Genomic DNA, 25,478 nt, shown 5'->3' with positions numbered 1-25,478 from the left:
GAATTCGAACATATTTCAAATAAATATCGGAGGAAGTCGAATAAAACCTGAAAAAAATATTAAATGACGATTTTTCATCAAAAAAATAGAAAAATCTGTTCGATGACGACTACTGACGATACTAGTTCAGAGTATATTATTATGTTGTTACTGCCTGATGAACGACTTACATGTGACCTCGGAAATAAGGTTGGCAAATAACGAGAATAATGAGACGACAAGAATAAATATAAATATGCGGTTACCTCCTGCACTCGTTTTTATCATAATAACGGTAATGATCACACAACCGACAGGCAGTGTTTCAGTACTTCTGCACCGAAACTGAAGATCGTTTCAGGAGATATTACAGTCCGATCAAATTGTATTGGAGTTGGGAGAGAGTGAGATAAATTTAAAGTACCTCCTAATAATAAAGAGGTGAAAAAGTGAGCAATAAATAATCCGTTGATACGTAACGACGCGATAATAAAATCGTGTGAATATAAGAACTAAATTTTGATCGCGTTCGCCGTTGCTTTGTTACTTTTTATTTGCTCTCTTCTTATCTCGAGTTGCAGGATGCGATATAAGTTTATCGCATAAGTGTGTTGTTTCTTGCGAGCACGCTGATTCATGCGTGTATAAATTGGCTTTTACAATTGAGCGATGAGCGGGTATCGCGTATACAAATACAGGCACTGACGCATAGAAATTCACGAGCATATATGCGACGTCTGAAAATTGTTATTCCATAGCTTTCCCCCAAAATACAATCACTTTTCAAATGGGATTATTTCGTTTCGATTCCACGACCTCGTTTCACCGATGCGTCTCGCAAATCACGGCTAAAAAATTTTCACTCTAAAGCTTATCGCCGAACGTACAACGGAACGATTAAAAGACAAGAAAGAGAAATTTGCCAGATAAGTATTACGCCCACATTTAGCTAATTGAGATAACGATGCGACACCGCGTGTTGTTATGGAGCATTGAGTCCCATGATATGGAATACCGAATAATTAATGATACCCTGAAGATGAACGTGCATGTTTAATATTTATGTATGTATATAACCTGTTGGATTGAAATAAACTTTTCTTTTTCCGCCCGCTTGTAAATTGTTAACTCCTTCTTCGAATTTCTACACGTATTATACACCTTGCAGCAAATTCTTAATAGTTGCAAATTTTCCAACCGGGAGGCAAGAAAAAAGGGGAATTCATTATCCTGTTTCGTACTAAAAATCCAAACGATCCTTTTGTCAAAAATAGTATGCATGTAATTTTTGTCAATCGCAACATCGATATTAAACGAGCAGCGTGAAAGTAGACTTCATCAGCGTCTGCCGCAAGTTTAATTAACGCCAAGGTGTTACACAGACAAAGCTGTAGGCATACACGGTTAATTTATTCTAAAGAAAGTTTCCACCGATTATTATTCGCGATGAATATCATCGGCACCCACGTTCTCGCGTGAGCAAACTCTAGCCGAATTTTCATCAAAATTTGCATCGAGTATTAATCGAAGCCGGCGAGAGAAAAGGAAACGAAAGAAGAGAAAAAAGAGAGAAAAAAAAAATAAATAAATAAAACAACGGAGAGTACAGATTACGTATATTCGACCATGAAATAAATTCGGCTCACGTTCTCATCGACGCTCTGCACTTACGCGTATACCATAATGTTTAATATACCTCGTAGAGAGGCACGTCGATTCCATCCCGGCGAAATTTCGCACGCCCCTTTTTGCATTAGTATTTAATGTACCCGCGCGACGAGATTTACACCAAGTGCGAACGACGAACTTCCACAAGCCGGGTTTTAGCTTTCTACATATACAGGTTCCGTTGGTATACCTATACGGACGGCTGCTACGTTAAAATTCCTCGTGTGCCTCTCGGTCTATCCTCCGTACCATCGTTTACCCATGTCTTTTAACATCGTGTCGGATAAAAGTACCCTGAAATTCGCTTATTCACTATTAATTAACTGCATCCAAGAAATCCATTCGAATATGAACCCGTTAGATAATTTTCTCGCTGGAACGAAAACTTTGTTGAATCGAAGGAATTTTCATCGAACAAAATAAAATTTTCTCGCTTAGACGTCAAGTAAATTAATCGATAGGTTCGTATTGAAATAGAATCTTTTTGTCTCGAACAAATTATCCGGAGGAACTTTTTTTTCTCGCTATCAGTATGCTGCTTTGCGCAAAAGCTTCTCAGTTGTTTTCTTATCGTATTGAACCGTTCACTTTAAAATGAAAATATTTCCTTTCGTTTAAGCAACACTTTTTGGACGATATTGACATGTTTCGGACATCTCTGAGAAATCGATGTTTTTTTCTTAGCATTTTTTTTAGCAATGTGAGAAAAATTCTACAAAATAAATAACGGCACTCGATTTGTCAGGAAATTTTACCCCTATTTCGCACACATGACAGTTATTTAACGTACGGTATATCTCGAGAAGATCGTAAAAAAACGAAAATCAACATTGTACACCATAGTGTACAAAAAAGCGAATGGATCGAACGTGAATATTTCGAACAAGCAAGTAAATCGTTGTCGCCGAGGGAGGGTTTGATATTCGAATGATCGTTATGGGTGAACTCACATGGGAAGCTGACTGGCGGATGGTTTTGAGCGTTGTTCGCGTTGTGCAAATGCCTGGGTGTCGACGTCCTCTGTTTGCAAAAGCACATGACCATGCCGGCACCGATGCCAGCCATGGTGATCAGCGTCGATACAATCGCAACCGCGAACCACGTTCTTTCCATGCCGAGGATAGTCGAGGCTTTCGTGTCTGTCGTGCAAACAAGGAGAAATTCGAGCATTGGTGAGAAACATCGAATTATGACACATCGCGCTGGTGTCTGGAAGGGTGTGTAGTAAGACTTGAAGAGAAATTGAATAGTGAAAAATGAAGAGTCGTGTTATACTCACTGGCGCACAGAGTCGAAGTAGCTTCGTCCGATCCATCTCCGCAGTGATTCACACCGTCGCAAACGAGGTCTGTGTCTATGCAAAACTCTCTCGAATTACATTTGAAGTCCTTGCACGTATGTTCTGTGAAAAGAAATGAAAAGAAAATAATATCACGTGAACAGGCTCGGCGAAAAATATAAGAAAAGAAACGACAGTTATTCGTTGGTCCGAAGACGTACCGCCACTTCTCTTTACTCGGGACAAGATCAATTTTCTTTCGCTGCAACGAAAGAGGACTCGAAATAGAACGAATTAAAAATTGAACAAAGCTGAAAATGACAAACGTTTGAACGACTCCGCTCGCGGTTGGTTTGAGCCAAATTGGATTAAAGCGGATCGTCGCCGAGGCTTTCAGCCGAATGGCGAATCCGTATGCGCGAATTGGATTAACGGGCGCCAGCTCTGATGCATGTGAAAAGAGATCACATGCCGACGTACTTTCGGGGATCAACTTCCGGTCGGTTTGCCGATGAACACCTCGAGCGAACGCGAGAATTCTCCGGGCCTCGGTTACGGGAGGATTTCGCTTTTCAATCTCAACATACAAACTTACCCTCAAAATCGTTGATCACGCGTCATATTCGTAACGGTCTCATTGGATTTTTGAAATTCGTATAAAAAATCCGAGGCCAAATTCCAGCCCTTTTTTGAAAGAATTTTTTTCCCGCCAGCAAAGACTCCTTCGCTTTTAATCGTAACAACTTTGAATTATTCAAAGAAACTTCGGCTGTAACGGCGAAAAGAGTTTTCGAACTATTTCGCGTAGCAACGTGGCAGCTGCGTCCCAGATCTCGAGGCGGCACGTCTTGGGCAAAAATATGCGATAAAGGGGTGCAAACTTGCGATGCAATACCTCGGCCATGTGTCTTACGCTAAGGAACGGCTGCACGTGTGCAAAGTGCTAACGACTCGAGCCGTCCGCACGGTTCAAACATTTCTTTTCCTGTCCTATTTTCGGCGAAATGTACCGAATTTTTCCCCCCTGCTATTTCAACGAACTGTCAAAGTTTCGTATATTGTATTAATATTCTGCGATTATCTTTAATTGTTTTGTTAAAATTGGAAGAAATTCCCGGCGGTTGGTAATTTTCTTAATTCAAAAGTATAACGCGTCCCGAGTTCGAGAAATGAACCAACCTCAGAGTGAATGATAATTTGGGGAGCAAGAAAAAAAAGTTAACACAGCTGCGAGGATGAGAGAAATCGTCTGAATAAAATGAAATAAATGAACGAGGGCGCGCGTTTCATGCTGTTTAAGTATATCTATAGCTGGCGGATGTGGCTGAGAGTAGAGTAATTTTTTATAATTTAATAGCTCCGAATTCTTTTGGTCAATTTATCTTGCGCCCAAGTCCGAGCCCGTACTTTAAACCGTAAAGCTATACGTATACCTATCCGAAAAAGAATCTGTCGCTGTCGTGACTAAAGACGGTCAGTCCTCAGCCTGCACCGGTAGCACCTTTTTCGAATAAATCGTTCCCGATGCGTATCAGAAACAGACCTATTATACCGTACAATCGTGCAGCATATAAGCGCCGGGTTAATACGACAAAGCTGTGAAGTCGTCGGATCCCAAAAAACCCGAGCCCGTAAAAGACAAAAAAAAAAAAAAATACCGTCTCGCGATGTAGGTACGAAAATTTGATTCCACTCGGAGAGAAAACAAATCACCGAAAAAATTGAGGGAAACAAAGACAGATGAAGATGAAGCGGAAACGAGTTTTTCATTTTACACCCTGAGTACGTACTTTTCCCTGTAAAATATTATCCTGCGTTTCAGGAGACGCTAAAAGAGAATAACATACTGTATTAAGATTGTGCGAAGTTTCGAACGTGTAGTAAAAACGGAAAAGTGCACGAAATAAATGCCACGCAATCGAAAATTGCCCCGCATTGCAGGAGAATTGCATCGACGTTTCTTCCCGGGCAAGCGTATGAGCTCTCGGAAAAGAACGAAACTTTTCCTAGAAAATATATATATCCTTATCGTTTTATTGGATATCTGCACTAGTGTATCTAGACACAACGATCGTCGGCCCGCCTCACGGAATTCGCGAAGACGCCGGCAGACGCGGCTACATGCTACTTTTCTCCTATTTTCTATTCCCTCCTTTCCTTTCCTCTGCTTTTATGTTTGGTTTTTTTTCTTCTTCTTCTTCTTCTTCTTCTTCTTGTTTTTTTCACCTACTTCTTTTGACAAAACGAAGAAATAAACGGAATACGTTCGATATCGCGCCGTAATACTTCTGCACGAGAATTCAGGCGTTCAAACTGCAGGAAGTTATATAGATATAATACCAACGGTTACACTTTTCCATCGTTTCGAATTTCAATCGATACCATACCAGAGTTTTGTATTTGCCCATTGAACAACGTTAAGAACTCGCGGGAATTGAATATATATACAATATACATCCGATCAAACGACGGAGAAATAATTTCCTTTTCGCGGTGAATGAAAGATTTTTACGCCGTTTCGACTCTCGTCAGATAAAATAAAATTCATTGCCTCGAGTATGTTGTCGCGTTGAACCGAGAAATAATTGATATATATATTTAATATATAATAATAATATATATTTAAATCAACGAGAGATGAAAAAGAGTCGGATCCCGGATACATGAAAAGGAGGAAAGGAGGCCATTTATACGCGGTCGTGAAACAATGCGGCCTGCAGGACGATCGAATGAAGTGCTCTTATTCAACGAAGGCTCGCCGCCGACTTGGGCGTAACTGAGTATTGTTTTCTGAATAAGACCCGACGTCCCCTTATCGACGTAACGATTTATCACTGAGGGCAATTAGCGCAAGTATAAAATGAACCGAAAGAATTAAGGAGCGAGGAAAGAAATTCAATTGAGAGATGGAATTGAGATTGAAGTGCGAACTTGAAATTGAAGGAATAAGAAAGCAGAGGAGAGAAAAAACGTGCGTCGCAGGATGGAAACAGAGTGGTCAATTTCAACGGACGGTTTTATACTCACTGGGATCCTTGACGGCGGTGATCACTAGACGAAAACCATTCGAATCTGTGCCCCAGCCGTCTGTCACGTATTTTAGGGTGACGAAATTCGTCCTCGTAAATATAGCGCCCACACTCTGCTTCGTATTCCGGCAGGATAGATCGGCCTGAAAACCAAGAAAAGGACGCATCTTGAGTCACGATCGAGTTATGCCGGGTATCCAGGTATACAGTTACTCGTCGTAACGTTGAAAACGACTTCTGAAACTAGGCAGTAAACAGAATAATGAATGAATCATTAAACGCAGAGTTAAAGTCAATTTTGTTTTTATTCACAAGCCAATTCGATTTGTCTGAAATCGCGTGAATTAGCATATTCAGCGATAAATTGTGCCGATGAAAGGAGAAACGCCTGCCGTGCCGCAACCAAATACGGGCAAGTAAAGCGGATTGCCGTTGAAACGGAGAATATGCTTTTTATCAGCGACGCGATAATTTCTTCGCTTTCCGATTTGTTTCAACGTAAATGGGGATCGAAGAAGAATAAAAGACTCGATAAAGTATGCTGATGACCTGAATCGAGTGAAAAAGTTTGCATAAACTTTCGAGGTATTTTGGAAGTAAAATTAAGGAGAAAAAATAAAAGGAACTGGTAGTAAGTAAACTCTAATTCGTTATAAATTTTCGGGAACACCAATGTTGAAATGGTGAAAGCGAGGATTAATTATCCTTTTATTTTCTTCCAACTTTAAACCGTGATAACGTGCAGAAGTATAATTTGCAAATACACCCGGTCGTGTATGAAAAATGGCGCGATCGTTTGCGAAAAAATATAAATCACTACGGCCCGGTAAGTCGTAAAGCATGAATTCGGTGGTTCGACTTCCTAATTACTGGCATTACGGAACGGTAATGATCACGCGGCGCACGTATTGTTATAATCAGTTTCCCCCTGGTTTGGATATGGTTTTGGCGCGGATTGCATATCGATAATTAACGCTGGCCAGGCACACAGCGTCGATTCCCTAAATCATCGGGACACCAAACGCACGCACAAGGACACGTATGAATTCGTACCTACCCGTAATCACTGCAGGTAAAGGTTAACGAGTGTTAACCATTCGTAGGTCGCGGCTGCCCCTGAAGCGGAGATTGATGGAGCGCACGGTGGTTTAGATAAGCCTTAATTTTCGTCATACTTTGCATATTCCCGTAGACGCAAATTGCGGGCAATAACATTGTCAAATTACGCCTAATGATCCCCGACCCGCGCATGAGCTTACGGCCACTTGAAAACTTGGCGAACTTTTGAACCCGTTCAATTTCGGTTCACACTATTCTGCATACTCGCGCGGCACGCAATATTTAAATATTATCATATTTCAAACGTACAACGTAATATTTCAGCAATATTTCGCTGAAAAATGTCAAATATTCTACTTAAAGGAATATTTTTAACGCAATAAAGCAGTTTTATTACATACTTTGAAGATATTTCGGGAATTTTTCAATTAATTGCTGTACAAGAAATTGAACCGCTTCGGATATATTTTAACTACAATATATCAAATCTTGGTCACTTTCAAGTGTTGCTGTAAGATTTCGTCGCAAATACATACTTGTGGGTGAAATATATCGGGAACCATGCGTTTGCAGTAGTATGTGAGAAAAATTCACCAACTAAACGATATATCAGCGTATCACTGACGTGAAACTGAGAGAAACAGCGTTAATTCGTCACACTTTTAAGACACACGTCTCGGTACAATTTTTGAAGTCTGTACACTTTGCGGATCGTTTAAAAATAATGCGTCATAAGTAAAACGAGAAAAGTATCTTACACGTGACGAAATGTGTGCGAAATATTGATACGACATGTTTCATAAATATCCTATAACTTACGTTCCAGGACATTGACAGTGTTTTAAAAATATTCGGCTTACGCGCCCGAAGCGTGAAGCTCTTGTAACAAAATATTCCTGAGATGTTTCCGAAATATAAGGTGCCGTGTGGGCAGCGTAAGAGGCGTTACAGAAGGGTCTCGAGTCAAGTATTATACCAATAATAATTCACCTGCACGGCGAAGAAGCGATAAGTTAAACGCGAGCTTCGAAAAAAGCCATCCGCTCATTATGCGGCTTTTGTTACTTCATTACTTAAGCCACGCTACACGTGCGTTTCGTACCCTTCCAGAAATCGTGATTATAATTACACTGTCGTAATTATGAGCCTCGAAGAAAGGCTTTTGGTGGAAATTGCACCGTGCGATAGTTCGCGGTGAAACACATGCAACCCCCTACCGAGGCGAATATCCTGCAAGCTCTAAAGTCATCCTTCCTGTTCGGAATTACTCGATGCTCCTCCTGACTGCAGAAGCTCGTACAGCCAACTGTTATTTTCACTTCTGCACTAAAACTGGAAGTAACCAATTGCCCGTTTCCTAGCACAATTATTACCGCCCGAATATTACGAGCCCGAGTTTACGCTCTACGTGCATTATATGTATTGATCGCTGCACACAGTTTCGGGATACAGAAGCTTTGTTTCCAGCCGCGACAGCAGCCCCGAGTGCAGTCACTCGGATGTTTGAAATCCCGGAATATTAACCGCCCATCCCCAAATGAAAGCTTCGAGTAATGATGCAAAAATTAGAGAATCAGGATTTTCCAAATTTTCGCTACCCAGCCGATTTGGAATTTGGTAATCGATATTTATTATTGAAAATTAATAACCATGCATTCCATTTGCGAAACGAGTCGAGCTCGGATCTCTTTCTCTCGATGATAATTGCTATTAATACCAATTCGGTGTGCAAGTTTTAAAGTAATGAAAGACGGGCGAGTTTAATTAAAATTGAGGATCTTCGCTGCGTATAGAAAACCGCGAAAAGGGTGCAAAATCTAAATTCCACAGGCAAGACGGGCATCGTAAGAATTCAGTTTCGCCGTAGCCTGAGCGTGGAAGAATGCGATAAAATCATTCGTTCAATACCAGATGGTCCGTTGGTTTGACGTATCCTGGACAATACAAGCCAATACAAGATAATCTCCGATGTACGTCAACGCGATCAATCGAGTCGACGTAATCATAGGCACGCGAATAAATCGGAATTCCTAGGAGCTTCGTAATAGAGAAATTGGAGAAAATTTGACACGATCGGCGAAACGCCTGCCTGTCAGTTGAGCCTGTTCCTCGACTAATTCGGCGAGGCGGTTGACAGTTGACGAAAGGCTTTCGTAAGGGAAAATTCGTCCTCGAGGTGAATCGATAGTTACGCACCCTCGTCCCCCGAACCCTTCAGGGAGCCCTCGATGAGGGGTATACAAAGCGGGTGAAGACTTGCGACGCAAAAAGGAGGGACAACGAACGAGTTTCGCCCCTGTTATTCGGGGAGATCTTCGGGGGCCTTCGGCCCCGGTTTACGCCGCCTAGCAGTATTTTACACCTGCTTATACAACACGGGAATTATGATAATAGCCGAAATGTATTTAGGGGTTATCATGCCGCGCCTTTAAAGGGAGGCCGTAATTCTCACGGAGAGGCTGATGAAACGTTGCCAGCCTCTTGTTCGCACGTTCAATTTGAAAAATTGTTCAATGCAGAACTACACTCGTATTCAGTGATCAACTGATTAGAGGTTCGCAATTTTCTTCTTTGCATCATGCTTTATAATCGTTGTTCTTGAACCGTGTATTCATTCTCTCGTAAAGTTGAACGTAACTATTTGCATAAAATATCAATTCTTGACAGTGATGAACAATTGAAAAAATTCACAGACGGTATTGATGTGTTAGAAATGATATGCCTGAACATTATAACGTCGATATTATACGGCCTGCATCGTTGAAGCGACAACTTTTGTCCGACGAGGAGATGAAATGCGAGAAGCCGAGATACCTAGTCAACGGTTTTGGACTGATTATTCGTTTAATTATGAAGGTTGGGGCTCGAGTTCTCCCTCGCGGCTCACTTCGCACTTAAGGCCTTTATTTATTATCCGGCATAGTAATAATAATGAATGTAGGTAGACGAACCGTTCTCGTGTTCAGCTTTGCTTTATGACACAATTAATTACCCGAGTGCCAGCCGCAGATCAGTCCTGAGCGATAGAATACGTACCTTAGCCTATATATACGCTCGATTCTGTCGGAGCTGTCGTTTACACGATGAAAAGGCATGATTGCCATTTTTTTTTTTTCCGCTCACCGTTATATTTGTGACGGGTAATTATCACCGTGCGAACAAATTACTTGATCTGCTGTAATATCATTCGCCGAACAGTTTCGCAGAGAAAGAAAAGAAGATGCAAAGAGAATCAGTGGCTGCAGCTAGCTGCACGGATCGCAGGAGAAGGGTCTGCAGATGCAATTACGATAAAAGTGAAAGCTATAAGTTCTCCCGCAGATTGTTAGCGAGGTATAATTTCGTCCCAGTCTGCGGGATATATCCCGCGGGAGTCGAAAGAGGAGAAGAAAGAACGACGCCGCTTTACCAATTATAAGAAATCGTTATGGCCAGAAAGTTACACCGCGAAATCGAAAATAGGGTGTATAACGCAAGCGATGAATTTCGCGGTTAATTTCCCCCTTGAACAAACGGCGCGGTGGCAAATTATTTTTTGTTATTGTTAATACCCGCCGCTTTATTAGTTTATACAATACGTGTAAATATGTACGCTAGAGGTAGAATATTAGGGGAAGGTGGTATATTTTTTTTTCTCACCCATAATTGGAGGAGCCATGGTAATTATAATTTCTTGTTGATCTTACCGCTGTTTTGTGTTCTTTTTTCTCCCTTGTTATCGACATTTTCCCTCACACGTAAGCCTGAAAGCTCCGATATGAGTTCGGCGAACGTGTCGGGGCGGATAAAAGCGCGTTATATTCGGAGGAATTCGATGCTAGGCGCTCGAGACTTTACGAGACATAATAGTCGCTCGTTAGTTATGATAATAACGTGATAATATTGGCGATAAAACGCACGATAAGAAGTTATGCAACCTGCGACCAGCCGTTTTGTAACGGATCGTAATAAAGCTTGAACGTTGACCCGGTACGTGCCCCTCGGGGTCTACATGTATAATTACGTAACCCGAGCAATAAGATTGACTCAGTATTAGATAAAATCAGTGCCGAATGAAGAAGATAATCATTTTCAGATCTCATTTTGCCGGTCGCATTATTTAATTAGGTATGACAAAAAGAAAAAACAAAAAAGGAGGATAAAAATATTTGTGTCGCCGTACGAATAAAATTTGTATCCTGATCTGAGCTTAAATTTTCCTTCCTTTTCTATCGTTGTCGACAAAACCTGCGAGTCACACGCGACTTGGAATAACTTTTCTCTTTTATCGGTTTGATTTTTTCCTGCTCGCTGCATCGTCGCTGTTGATGTTTTTCACGGTGTGGGTTGCTCTGTGTGTTCGTATATTCAAGTTCGATATAGGGATGCACAACGACTGGAAGTGTCACTGCCTTCCACCGCATCAATCTTCCCTCTTTGCGAGTGATGTCACCCTCGATTGGAGGCGACGGCCGCCACTCTTCCAGCTCTCCTCGATAAACTCCTTCCCGCTTTAACCCCGGTTAGTTCCCTTATCTCTCCCTTTCTGGTATATCTCTCCGTCGAGACTTTTACCCGCCCCGAGAGGGACTACCAAAAACCGTGAAACAAAATGCTCGTCCCAATTTCGTGTAACAATATGCTCTTATCTCATCCTCGTTCCTCCATTTTTTTTTTTTTTTTTTTAACTCGCATACAGTTGCGCTTTATTGAAAAGTCTGCAAAACATGCCGTAAATACGAACCGAATCAACTGTCAAATATTGGTGTGAAATTCGTACATAATTATTCACGATTTTTTCATGTGAAATTTCGAGCGACCGTTGAAGAGAATTTGATTTTACGAACGAGAGCACAAATCTCAGCCTTCGTAACCGGCTTGATTGACTGATCATAAGTCATTGATTAAAAAAATACCGCACAACGGTACGGCTTAAAATTTTTTCATACCAACTGTGAGCTTTCACTGCTTTTGATCATGACGCATCGGAGAGGCTCGACGTATGTCCAAGGTACAAGGTGTATGTATGTAACTATATAGGTGTATATATATATATATAGTATGTAGGCTGAATTTTAATGTATTCGTCCATTAAAAATTCCGAGCAGGGGGCGTGCGGGGAGGAGTGAAGGAGGAGGCATCGGGGAAAAGTAGGACGAGGGGTTGAAAACTTGCATCATTAATCAGGATTCGTCTCTTCGGTCCATTCTTTTCGTCGTTTTTACTCCCTCTCTTTCTTCCTTGTCGTTTTTTTTTTTTCCAATTTTTTCTTTCCTAATCTAGGTATACTTCATGCATCTCGTCAGCGGAGTATGAAATATCCTTTGAACGATACTGTAGGAAATAAAATGGCTGTTCGAGCCACTTATCGTTCGAGGGCGAATGACGAATGAAAATTAGGTCGCTGAATTTAGTCTTGTTAGGAATTTCTCGCTGCGTTTTCGATAAAATTTAATTTTAATTATTCGCGATAAAATAAATAACCTGTTCAGAAATTATAAAGTCCAAGCTTACCGGTGTGCATGTTGTATTGTTACACGCATCGCGTGCCAAGGCGTGCATGTATAATAGGTCTACTTCTAATTGGTAATCAATAAAAGGTGTACGCTTCTGAGTTAATGCACGAAGCAAAATTACGTTCTTCACTGTATGGGTCTAACTGGGCGAAGACTACGAACGTGAATTTATGCATCAAACATAGGTGTCAACATACGTAATTCAAATTTTGCAGCATGTTTTTAGGTTTTCCTTTATTTGATACGAAACAAAATGGATGTTATAATCGATGAAGCTCAATTTCTTCTATATTATACATCGATCATGACTGAAGAAGAAATACAGAAAACCATCAGTATACTATTTGCTTTCTGATAAAACAATGGTGCGAATTTTCTCCGTTAAACACGAAATGTTCAAAATGGGTGACAAGCGAGGCTGTATTTTTTAAAAACCGGATAGAATAAGTCGAAGTTATAACTTCCGATCGATTGGAGTACTTAAATAATTTAAAGCTGTATAAACAACATCGAAATACATCACGACTGGAAACGTGGTTCGACATACGCGTATCGAAAACGCGGTCTAGCGAATTTTATTCGCGAATGAAAATCGTGAGACGCGGACCAGCAGCGAGAGCTGGAAACGAGCTAATGTAAAGAAAATGAGAGGCTCTTGAGGTAGACGGGAACGATGGAAGATTCGCCGGAGTTGGAGGAACTGGGCGAAACAAGGAGAAACCCATCCTACTGCAGTCGTCTGGAGCGATGGAACGCGGTGCAAAAAACCGGAACGAACCAAAGCGGAAATGGAATTTGTATATCAGCGCTATTTCAGGAGCGAAAATTGCCATTATCGAATAAAGCTTGCCGCACGATGCAGCGACTGGTGGCTCTCACCCATCGTGATAGAGAAGAATACCTTTAAACACCGAATTTCAACCGTAAACTTCTTGGGATTGAACAGCGACGGCGGCCACTGAGAATGATAGAAAAAATTCCGTGACTTTTCCCTGAACAAACAATAATTTTTCCATGACTTAAATTTCAACAACAAGTGTCAATTCGAGTATCTGATAAATAAAGCTCAGAATCAATCGATTCTTAAAACACGTTTACAATCTGTTTAATGATCACGGAACCGAACTCGGGAGAAAAAAAATTGTTCTTGGAATCTTTTTTTATGTGAAGAGCTATATTCCTTCTTATTTCGCTGCACCGGCATTAAATTAATTCTCTGACCTCTTTGGTTTTCCTGACCAGGGACCAGCGTCGCATCTTCAGAAAAATTGCGTGATTCGATTATTTCTTCTATCGAAAAATCTTCACGGTGGTTCAAATTCTGTTCAAGAAAGTTTTTTTTTTTCTTTATTGAGGTTGCCAGTAGGTAGCAAAAAATCTGACTTGTACAATCGTTATAATGTACAGATGATAAACATTTGACTTACGATTAGCCATAAACAGTTTATTGTTACCCAAAATCTAACTCAGACGATTAATGAAGAATTCATTCGAGAATGAATCGAGCTACATTTTTAATCAAAATCGATAGAGCAATCCATACTATTCTGTGAAAAACGATGTAACAATGTTATTACTCCGAATTTGTGAACGTGTATAGCGTGGTCCCTACGTTTAAAATTCAACGTTTCTAAATTTTTCCCGGTACGACGGAAATTTTTTTACTCACAGGTGTAGTGAGTAGATTAGCCTCGCCAAAACTTCCCAAACATTCACAAAATCCCTTTTTTGTCCAAATAATATCTTCGCCCTGACCCCGATTCTCCAATTATTCGTCCCACGCAGTCATTAACCATCTCCGTTAAAAATAAAATAAGCCTCACCTTGTAATTTCCAACGGCATGCGCCCCGTCGTAGATGTACAAGTGGTCGTTGCAGTCGAGCTGGAGCCGATCAAAGCGAAGCATGAACCGCTGGAGGATGCTGTGGGTCTGAAATGTGATGGCGCAGTCGAGATTCCGCTCGTTCTGCGATGTCAGCACGGCCCCGTCAATTTTCCGGTAAAGCTGCTGCAGGAAGTGGTTTTTGCAGACGTGGATCATCTTGTCTGTAAATGAAATACACGAGGGATTGATTGGATGTATATCGGCGAGGATCGAGATCGGTCGTTCGATTAGTATCGGTACCGAAGTTCTACGCTTCGGCCGATTTGTTGAAACATCCAAGGAACGGCTCGTCCAGATTAACCGAAGGCTCGCCCAGGCCTGGAAAAATCATCCGATCCATTGCCCCCTGATTTATTGGCACCCCTCGGAGATAATGACGGATATAGCAAAGGGCGGATCTCTTTCGCTACGATTAACTTCAGCCGCTTGTCCCTTGAACCCAAGGAGAGAATCCTAGCTGCTGAAAACATGCGGAGAAGAGAGCGAGCGAAGGGCGGGGAGTGTAAGCAAGAATTTCCCATTCTGGTCCGGCAGCGGAGATCGGGCGGCGATTTCACGGCTCTCTTAATCCCTAGAGCGAGGTGAATACGGAGCTTTTCTACGCGTGTACGATTTTTATCAAGGCTTAGGCGAAGCGTGCTTCGCGCAGCTGTTACGCCCTTTTTTTTCGAATCCGGGAGTGTCGCGCGAGAATTTGTAAAAACCCGGAAACGCGAATCTGTGCGTCGCGTGCATGTGTGAAGGATTTAATGAAAATTGCGCGTGCATCGAGCTTGCGAGCTTGGCAAAGTTTGCGACCGCGTAATTGCGCGTTGACGGGATAATATTTGCAATCGGGTATATTATACCTATACAGGCGTGCTCTCTGCACGTGTGTAACGAACGCGAACAATCTGTTATTACGAAGTTCACTAATTACTTCAAACTTGCGCCTTCTATTATAATATACGGCGGTATATCAGATCCGGAACGTTTCGAAACTTCCGCAAGCTGCACGCTCGACGTACGTACGACGAGTTTGTTGAACACGCGTACATCCAGTCCGCGATTCTCTAACTTTGCGAAATTTCAATACGCTGAGATTCTCGCACTTCACTGGATCAGCTGAGTGTTTGCAACACTGCGTATACTGTTGCAAGCAGCTTGTGATTTACGACAAACGGATCAATTCTTTCGTAAATTCATGCGGAAAGAAACAAAGTCGATTCATCGAATATTCTTCGATGCATAGAAAGGCTTCTCATTGGGGGTTCCCTCGATTTCATCCTTTCGAAAAGAAAGCCGATCCCGCGGAAGAATTTTCCCTCGCCTCGTCATGCGTGTGCTTCGGAAATTCCGTGATGACAAAACAAATCTTCGCATGTGTGATATTCGTGCTCGAAATCTGTGCCGTCACCTTCCTCGCGACGACCACGTGCAGGCTAAGCGCATTAGCTGTTCGCGGAGTAGGTAAGTGCATTGACCTAAAAGCACCCCTGCCGCTCGTATAATTACAATACGAGAGTATAATGTGTGTGTACCTGTAGAGTAAATTACGTCAGACAGCTAAAACTGGACTCTGATGTGCGCGAATTGTTTCAAGATAAGAATTGGTAAAATTTTAAATGTAGAAAAAAGTCTGCGAATGATTTTCTTCTCTGAAAGAGAAAAAAAAATAAAAATATATACCTCGTTCAAATTCGAATTGTTCAAACCACGACCACGACGTGGGGAATCAACCGGTTTTACACTTGAAAGCCGCGGTGCTTCCCTCGAGGGTTTCCCGGGATTAAAAGAGGTTCGGGTTTTCGACTATATACTATGCCGCCGATACGATCCACCGCGAAGTAATCAAAGCCAGAATGGGTATCTCTATACGATACGCGATGAGAAATCGAGGGAGAAGACGTGCCTGAAAGGAAACCGACAGGTAAAGACGAGCATCGCTATACGCTTCGTATATAAGTATACCTGCGAGTCTTTTCAGCGAAAAAAACATTTTTGCTTCCTCAAGTATATATATGTATATATATATACATATATATGTATACCCGAAAAAAATTGCGATGGTTTTCGCCAATTACTTCCGAAGAGAAGATGATTCGAATATTTCTATAACGTGTATTAAATATTGCAGAGGTTAATTTTTTCAAAAAACGAACCTGTATAAAAATGAAAAAAAAAACAAATAAATAAATAAATAACAATTCTTTGAGTAAGTTTGATCCACGTATGTGGATTAAGTTGTCTAATTAGTTAGATATATTTATCTCCGTTAAATATAGACGATGTAAGAATTGAAAATAACGTTCTGTTGAACAGTTTTCGAGAGTGATAAGCGGATATAAAAATTGAATAAATTTCCGGAAACATGACTTGACGGTATATAAAATTGAGAAACGTCTTCTCCTCGGTATCCGTAAAAATATATGCAATGTTTGTGCGGTTTAATAAGTTTAAACGTACCTCCGATATCGTTTTGAAATTTTTAAAGCTATGACTACGTATATCTGACGCCGATTTTAGTTCATGTCATTTTTCGGTGAAACTCATCCACTATTTTTTTGATAATCAACTATATGCTTCATTGATATAGTGGTTGAAATAACATTATCGACTTGAAGGTTTATGCAATCTACAGCATCTTAGACTTCCGACGGTGAAACATTAGATCGTAATTATACTTTTCGAAATTAAATGCCACGAGCTGAATTTAACTCAGGCTAACAATAAGCATCTTTGTAACAACAGACAGCAAGATTTTACATGAAAAATTGATTCTATTTTTGAGCCAATTTCCGCTAGTATGAGAATTGGCAAAATAATGAAGATGAAGTTAGTAAACGTTACTTGTTAAACGATGCATGCTTAGGAAAAATCGTTACTCCGCACCCTTAGCAATGTCCAAAATTTAATAAACCAAGAAAAGCAAAAACATACTCTTATTTTGAAAAGCAAACTCCTTGAAAGTCATTCTGGAATTGAGAAACAACGATTTTTTCCCCGATGTATCGTTACGTTAACGTAGCTGACTTCATCTTCACGCAAAACACCATCCGACGATAGTAGAAAAAAAAGTAGAAGAATCTACGAGTAAACAGATTCGAAAGTTAGCCCCTCGGTAATGGGGTGCATGAAAATTCTTCACCCGAGCTTTGCAAGTATACCCAGAATAGTCGAAAAGATTCCTCATTCGCATATACGTAGAGGTTGGTAAACTGGCGCCTCTTGTTTGCATCGGGTTCGTCGAACGTTTCTCGTAGTAAACGACGCTCTCGTGCACGAGCAGGGTAGCGTCGCGACGCGTCGCGTCGGCTCGTTCACCCCTCGAAGAAGAGGAGCCCTCGTTCGGTGGAAAGCTCGCCGGAAAGCCCGTCCCCCCTCACCCTCGACCGCGATCCAACCCGCGCCCTTCTCTCTTCTCCCCTCCCCCCCCCCCCCCCTCTTTCAGACCGATCTCTCTCACTCTCTCCCCGTCTCTCTCTCTCTTACGGGGCAACGTAAGCCCCTTGCGATCAATATTACTCTCTTCAAACAGTGCCTTCGCGACCCGCCAGCCCGCAAGCTCTCCTCTTTAGCTGGAAGTCGCGCAGTCGAGTCCGCGACCAAGAGACTCGGTGGAGTCTCGAGTATCGCGTCTCCAGCAGGGTTACTCACAGTTCTCGCTCTTCCCCTCGGCCGCGTGCTCCTGCATGCAGATGGCGGCGAATATTTGGACCGTGAGGAGGAGCCACGCGGTGGTTCCCCTCCGGGTCCCCGATCGCATCCCCGAGTATCGGATTCGACACTCGCGCGCGTTTTCGAACCGCCACGGAATCGCGGCACCGTTCTTCCTCCGGTAGGAATTGCTTTACTGCAAGTAACCGATATCCCGAAACTTGACGGCACGATGACGACGGGGAGGGAAGGGTGTCATCCTCGGCCATGCGCGGCCGTGTCTCGTGCGGCACTAAACCGAGCGAACGGCGAAAGCTACCCTCGGGTTAGCCGATTGCGCGTGCGCGCAAGCACCGCGATATAGAAAACGTTAACGGCGCGGCGAAAACTGCGCGGGAACTGTTTAACCGAAAGTATAAACTATTGTTCACGGGGTCGTTCGATTTGCGATTCGGTATTGCGTCGGGTTCGATCGGTGCACGGTTGGAATTGTCACCGAAACTAATTTCGCACTAGCTGCAACGGAGAGGGTGCTTTTGAAAACTCCATCATTCAGCCACATCTAAACCAGTTTTTAGCTGTTGTTGCTACATTTTCCCTTAACCGAAGAATGTATAAAAAATATGTTTTGCCGCTGTAACCAGAAAATCTGATATACGTCGCGAATATTTTTGATTATATGCTCGCTGGAACTATATTTTATTGTAACAATTGTAACCATTTGATGCTGATGAATCAACAAATTTATTTTAAAGCCTTATTTAACTGAGAGAACGTAGTAAATTAACTAAGTACATACGGATATGACGTTGCAACAATCACAGAAACATTTAGATATTGTAATTTATAATTACATTGAATAGTTACTTGGCTCGCGCAAACCTTCTTTGCAACAGTACCCATTATAATAGTACGAAATTAAAAACTGATTAGATAATTCGATTCAGATAGGCGTTTCACTGAAATTTCTTCAGCCGTTCTTGACGTGAACAGAATGAATACAAAATTAGCTACAGGTTAGTTGCTTCTATAGTTTACATTTTCGGTTTCGCTGTCCACCGGAATAATCACGATGTCAAAATTTTACGAACTGCAAATGTGGGTACAACATCGATGAACGTAGAATTAGAAATTGATTCGAATGTCCAAAGTATCACTGGGGAGTGTAAATATACTTTAAAAATTGTGGCGAACTAGACATTGCAATCTTCGAACAAATTTTCAATAGTATTCGCCCCATCGTTTTGCAGTTTTTAACTCTTTCCGACGACACGATCGCTTCCTCGTTTCCTTCCGTCTTTATCTTTATTCCATGAGCGGTGCTTCCGTCTCTTACCAAGTCTCGACCTCTTTCGCGCTATGAAAGTAACGATTTCTAGGTGTTATAGGAGGAGAGAGAAAGAGCGAGCCGGTCGAGGGACGACGCCATGCATCCACCCCTATGCAAGAATATGACTCATATGCACACCCTACGTCCGGTCTGCGCGTGTTTATGGCTGTTTGTACACATGTGTAAACGTTTAAAACTATGTTCAAACGGAAACGGAGTGAGAAGAGAGTCGGAAGAAGGGAGTGTATCACGCAGCTTTGAAACGTTTCAATTAGAGTCTCCAATCGTTTAAAAAGGAAGCCTTTGACGTGTCCAGAACCCAAGAAGTAATGATGAATTTAATTGACAGGTTAATTACCGAGCATAAACCACAAATGTTTTTTGTTAAATTTCTGTTAACGGCTTGGAAGGGAAATATGTCAGTGTCTGAACCTTCCTTTACATTATATCGTTGATTTTATTTCTAGGAGAAAAACTGCAGTCTTTTTCAGAAAGTAATTATCACATACCTGTCATACATATAATGTCTATAATGGGATGTTTCGAAAAAAAATAATTTTTTTCCTTTACTTCTAAACAGGTTCAAAAGCTCCACATAGGTTTAAAAATATACTTGTTAAAATTTGACCTCTTAATATTAACATTAAGATATCGCGCATCGCACTTTTCTATTTCCCGTAAGAATAACATTTACGGTCCTCAAATAACTTTTGAAAGAGTAGATTTATCGTAAAATGATAGGAGACGTTTTTTGAAGAGCATTCAATTCTCTAGAAAAATGTGTCTATGAATTTTCTATGCGACGCATCTTTAGCTAGTTATAAAAATTAGAAAGAGCAAAAACAATTTTTTCCATGTTATTCTCATGGAAAATAGAAAAGTTTAATTCGCAACTTCTCAATGTTATTATTAAGAGATGAACTTTGAACAGGCATATTTTTATACCTAAATGGAACTTTTGAACCTGTATGGTTTTTTAATTTTTTTTTTTTTTTTTTTCTTTCAACATTCTACTGTATAATATTTTCCTCCGCATTAGTCTAACTTCACTCCCTCGAGTCCTCGTGTAGTGGATAAACATGTTTCTCACCATCACGCGCCCGGAGAATTTTGAGGGAATATTCAGGGGTGGATTTCAGAGGTTGATCCTGGATATTATACGTGATAAAAGCGCGATGAAACGATAATCTTTTATCGTTTATAAACTTTCCTGTGATCAGTATATGGACTAGCAGCGCGTACCGAGGCGCGGAGTATCTCAAGCAATCGAATTAACGTTCCTGTCGGAAAAACACGGCGGTAATGAAGGGGAGGGAGAAGGAGAAGAAGAAAAGCGTTTATTCGCCCTGAGACAAGTCCTCTCGTGCGGTATATATATATATATATATATATATATATATATAGAAAAAAATATATATACATATGATAAATGTGTATGCGTATGAGATACGATAAAATAAATATAGGAAATTTAAATTTAAATAAAACAAAATGATAGAGAATATTAAGTAAAATAAAATAACTTGTCAACTTGTTGTTTTCCCTGTTCCCTTCTTTTCACTTCGACCACGTAAGAAACCGGTAACCGTCAAAAAATCGTCTGGAACTTTGAAAAACACCAGCACGTTAGTCAGCTGAGTGGGAACAACCCTTTCAATACCCTTAGAAAAAGAACACAGCTGCAACAAAATTCGACAGCCTGCCTTCTACCACCTCCGAGCTTTCCTCAAGAATTTGACAGCGGGCACCAAAATCAGGGCTGCAACACGTAAGCATCTCAACCTTCGATTCTAGCCCCTGTATAATTAAGCAACACCGTCTAATTTCTGCGCACGGTGATCAAGTCATATTTTAAGATCGGCCAATTCATCAAGCCTTTTGAGCACAGCTTTCACCGCTCTCGAAACAGAACGGAGCTTACTATCTAGTAAGGCCAGGGAAACAGGCCGAGGATCCAAATCGCGTCTTTCGCCAGGTCCTTGATGGATACAGCTAATTAGTAGCTGAGGTACCTGAGGTACCCGACACTTAGGGACTAAGGAGTTAGAAATTTTCAAGGCGGCCGAACTGATACTACGTCACCGCACCTACACCTATGACACTTCGCTTGGTACTAGTGTGCTAGGTAACACGCATACGATCGGTTCACGTAATCAAGACATACAGCAATCGCTCCGATGGCCGAAAATTGAACAAATTGGTCAAAGTATCAAGGTTTTGAAAAGCGAAGAGAACCGTCCGAAATCACAACAATCCAAGCACATGACGTGATCACAACCAATCAAGTCACTCTCTCCACTTTTCACGATGAGACGGAGAAAAGATTTAAAAAAGTAGGTAAACAATTTTTCCGAAAACTTGACGTTATATTCTACGACTAAATATATAATACACTTTGTCTGGAAAGGTAGAAGGGCCGTGAACAAAGACCGTCAAAGGAGGCTCGCGGCAATATTTCAAGAGACCGGAAGCCGCCGAGTTAGCCGGGCGAATAATCAAAGACGACGTCATATCGGCCACTCTTCAAAGCTTAAAATTTTCATAATTAAGAAGAAAATAAAAATCTTTCAAGTTTATTTTTCGCTCAATTTCACCCTCTTTCCTATCCAACGTTTCTTGTATACTGATAGCGCGCTTCCATACTTTAAGAAAAATTCATTTACGTTTACAATTACGTGACACCCGGTGATTGTCTCGCGATTCTCGTTGTGGTCACGTTTTCCTCGGTTTTCTTCGGTGAAAATAGACCCATAATTGCAAAGTAAGGAACTGGCATTGTGAGAATTTTCCTTCATCAATTTACGTAACGAACGCTGCAGGTATTCACGTACACAGACGTTACGTGAGAAGGAACTTGTTTCCCGGACGTCTGCCAAACTTCCCCGTCGCACGGAATTACAGTGGGAAAATTTTTTCATCACTGATCGATTCAGTTTAGCTAATTAATGACGAAAGAATATTACAGAGATACGGAGGCAAAATGTATTCCGAAAACGGTTTATCCGATCCTCAACAATTACACTTGTACCAGGTAATTGCGGGAGCAGCGTTGTATGGTTAACGAGTCCGATCTTCAGTTTCCATGACAAATCCTCTGAAGGATGCAGAATTATTTTTCCGCGTCTGAAGTCTCGCGCTTGAAAAATATTTCAAGGCAAGCTTTTCGTTTTATCTTATCGTCGGACAAAATCACCTCTTAATTACGAGACTCGAGGAGCATCGCTCAACCCGTCGTTCTTCTCTCTTTCTCTCTCTCTGCTCTGTTAGTCCCCTTCGTTATACTATAGGTATACATCTAGCCTTACGTCTGGCACCGGCCTGCAGCTCGAGGTTCTTAATTAGTATTTGGAGACAACAAAAGAAAGTCCGTGAGAAAAGCAAACAAATAGAAAAAGAAGAACAACAACCACAGCACCAACAAAAACATCAATCAAAGTAATCAGAGCGATAGTAATAATTCAGTTCGAGGAATACTTTGGCGGACAAATATAGAGAATGAAGTACTTGAGCAAAGCTATTAGCCCGAACTTGTGAGCTCGTAAAGCTGAATAAATTAGATATATAGGCTATAGCTACGCTCGTCATGCTCCATTGTTCGTACTTTTTCTCCTCCTTTTCTCACTTCATTCTTATCATTATTATTTTTATTTTTTTTTTTTTGTTCCTTTGATTTTCCGTTTCTTTTCTCTTATGTTAGCTATGACGTGAGAATTCGAGCAGAGACGAGACTGACTTATACGTATACCTATACATATACACATCCTGCATATCCAGAAGAGGAGCCGGCACTGTTCGGCCATTAGCTCGAGTTCTCTTTGAAACTCGTTGTACATTCGAATAAGCCAGACATGCAATAAATAGACGGTGTAAGGAAATCAGTATGCACGTTGTTCTTGGGGAAAAAATACAAGAAGAGCTGTCGTTTTTATCCACCTCACAATCTGTAGACTCGTATGGGATAGTTGAGGGGAAAATATGCATTAGTTAAAGTGGATTGCCGACAGCCAAACATCCTGTACGTTTTTAGCATTTTTTTCACCTGCACCCCAGCGGACCAGGAATGACACCCGAAATCGTGATTCTATGTATACTTCATAAGTCATCATCGTAGATTAAAGTTCAAAGTTTGATTACTAACTTCGAATTTTCGGTATTTTGCCACTTTTTCATAGAAATGACTGAAATAATGGCTTGGAATAGTTAATTTGAAATCAATTTTTCACTGGTTAATGCATAAACTAAGCAAGTTTTGCTACTAAGGCTTGTTATGTCGACTATTCGAAAACTTGAGCCAAAGTAGGTATGAACTAGAACCCTAACGAAATAAAACTAAAAGGTAGGAGGGAGAGAGAAAGGGAGAAAAAAAAAACATAAACAGAAAGTCGTGGAAATGCTGCCGTAGTCTCGTAATTAACTAATTACAACTTGGTTTAAGAGTTAATTCACTTTCTAGCGAGCTAATTTTCTGCCGGTGAAACTCGAGGGCGTCTCTCCTGTACAGGATGTTTCAGCCTCCCTAGCGAAAACGACGATAAATAAGCGTAATGATGATAGCGGTGAAACTTTTAAGACTCGAGAAGGGGGCAATTTTGCGATTCGAGGGAATCGCGGGAGATGGGCAGTAAATACACATCAGCTGTGCGAACTGCAGTAGGTATAACGTTATTACACAGACCGAAAATTGTACATCAGTTAACCGAATTAGGAGACAGTGCGACGCCTCGACGCCTGCTTTGAGGATGTATGGGATGTACAGTCAGGTCGAAAAAGTATGACAAGGCAAAAAAAAGTATCACAGAAGCTAATCTATAGTTACAGTTGAATGAAAACATTCCCGCGATACAAGCAAAAAATTTAAAGCTCTGAACTTTAGATTTCAACACCTCGTTATTCTTTGTTCTTCAGAGAAATAACGTTAGGCTATCATTTTTCATTGAAAAATCCACGTTGTTTGTTCAATTATGATTTATAATAACTCGTCTTATTCGGGAATGAATTCTCTTTTAATTTTGGATAGCAATAATGATTTTATTACTAAATTACAAGTCTATCACCTGTAAATAATAGCAATTGTCACGTATAACGGATTGTTTCAACCAATCGACGAGCTCAAGAAAAAAAAATCCGCCTAGAACGATTTTTAGTAGTATCGATTTATGAATAAAATAAGCTATTAGTCTTCAATATCGGACGATTTCTACAAATTTTTTCATACAAAAATGTAGTGGAGATAATGTGATTCCTCTGACTTTATTGATGACGGGATGTTTACGGTTGAAGATCAGGATTTAAACGTTTTGTTCCTAAATCACACGGTATTTTTTGATTATATTCAATTTGATGAGGTTCAGTTAGACGTTTTTGTTTTTGTTTCGACGTATTTTCGAGCTGACAGTACCTCCTATACATCCTTAAGGGATGCTGTTGGCGTACGAGCAAGAAAGTTGGAGGAATCCGGGAGGCAAAGAGGGACGAACGGTTCCGATAATGTCTCTGAAAGCGGAGTCGGTAATTTGATTGTGCCCTGAGATACTTGCCAGATACTCGGGAAGATACTGACGGAAGATGATGAACTTTCGCGGGTCGCGACTCAATTACGGATCTCGTGCAGCATTCAGACTCGACCTTCGTCGACCCAGTGAGAAAAGCGGGTCACGATTAGTTCGATGATTCGCTCGCGAACCTTGACGAGAAACTCGGAAAAATTCGCCAATTTTTCAATGAGCACATAATTCTCGAATTATCGAAGATACGAGAAAAGAGACAGACTTGAACTTATCCAGCAGTGATACTGTAACGCGCACAGTCACATTACACGCATTACGCGTTACATAATTATACTGTTGCAGAAAAGTTTGGCAGTTTGGTACAGTAATTCTAACCCTGGTAAATCGGTTAAGTTTATCTTGCGATTTACATAAGAATGACAAGTGCGAGGCTCTCGGAGACAATTATCATCCTCGAGTGGTATGCATTAAACATGAGGTGAGGTTTTTTGGATTTTTTTTTTCTAACCCACTTTTCAAACTCTAATCCATTATTACTATCATTTTTATTATTAGCAAATCAATGCGTATGCTAACTTCATGATTATATATTGTCTTCGTCCCAAAGATA

The 25,478-nt window shown here is 41.0% G+C and overlaps 1 protein-coding gene across 1 annotated transcript in view; it reads right to left on the bottom strand.

Annotated features, from left to right (window-relative positions):
* The window catches only part of LOC107217004 (laminin subunit alpha-1), a 167,918-nt gene that overhangs the window by 103,762 nt on the left and 38,678 nt on the right, over positions 1 to 25,478 (bottom strand). The window contains exons 2-5 of the mRNA XM_046732348.1: positions 14,333 to 14,556; positions 5,954 to 6,098; positions 2,927 to 3,049; positions 2,598 to 2,786 (exon numbers count right to left, since the gene is read on the bottom strand). Of these exons, the coding sequence (XP_046588304.1) occupies positions 2,598 to 2,786; positions 2,927 to 3,049; positions 5,954 to 6,098; positions 14,333 to 14,556 (681 nt within the window). The remainder of the gene's footprint in view (positions 1 to 2,597; positions 2,787 to 2,926; positions 3,050 to 5,953; positions 6,099 to 14,332; positions 14,557 to 25,478) is intronic.

The sequence above is a fragment of the Neodiprion lecontei genome, chromosome 2 (genome assembly GCF_021901455.1).
Source record: "Neodiprion lecontei isolate iyNeoLeco1 chromosome 2, iyNeoLeco1.1, whole genome shotgun sequence".
NCBI lineage: Eukaryota > Metazoa > Arthropoda > Insecta > Hymenoptera > Diprionidae > Neodiprion > Neodiprion lecontei.
The sequence above is the reverse complement of the archived record's forward strand: the minus strand, read 5'-3'. Positions and strand labels throughout refer to the sequence as shown.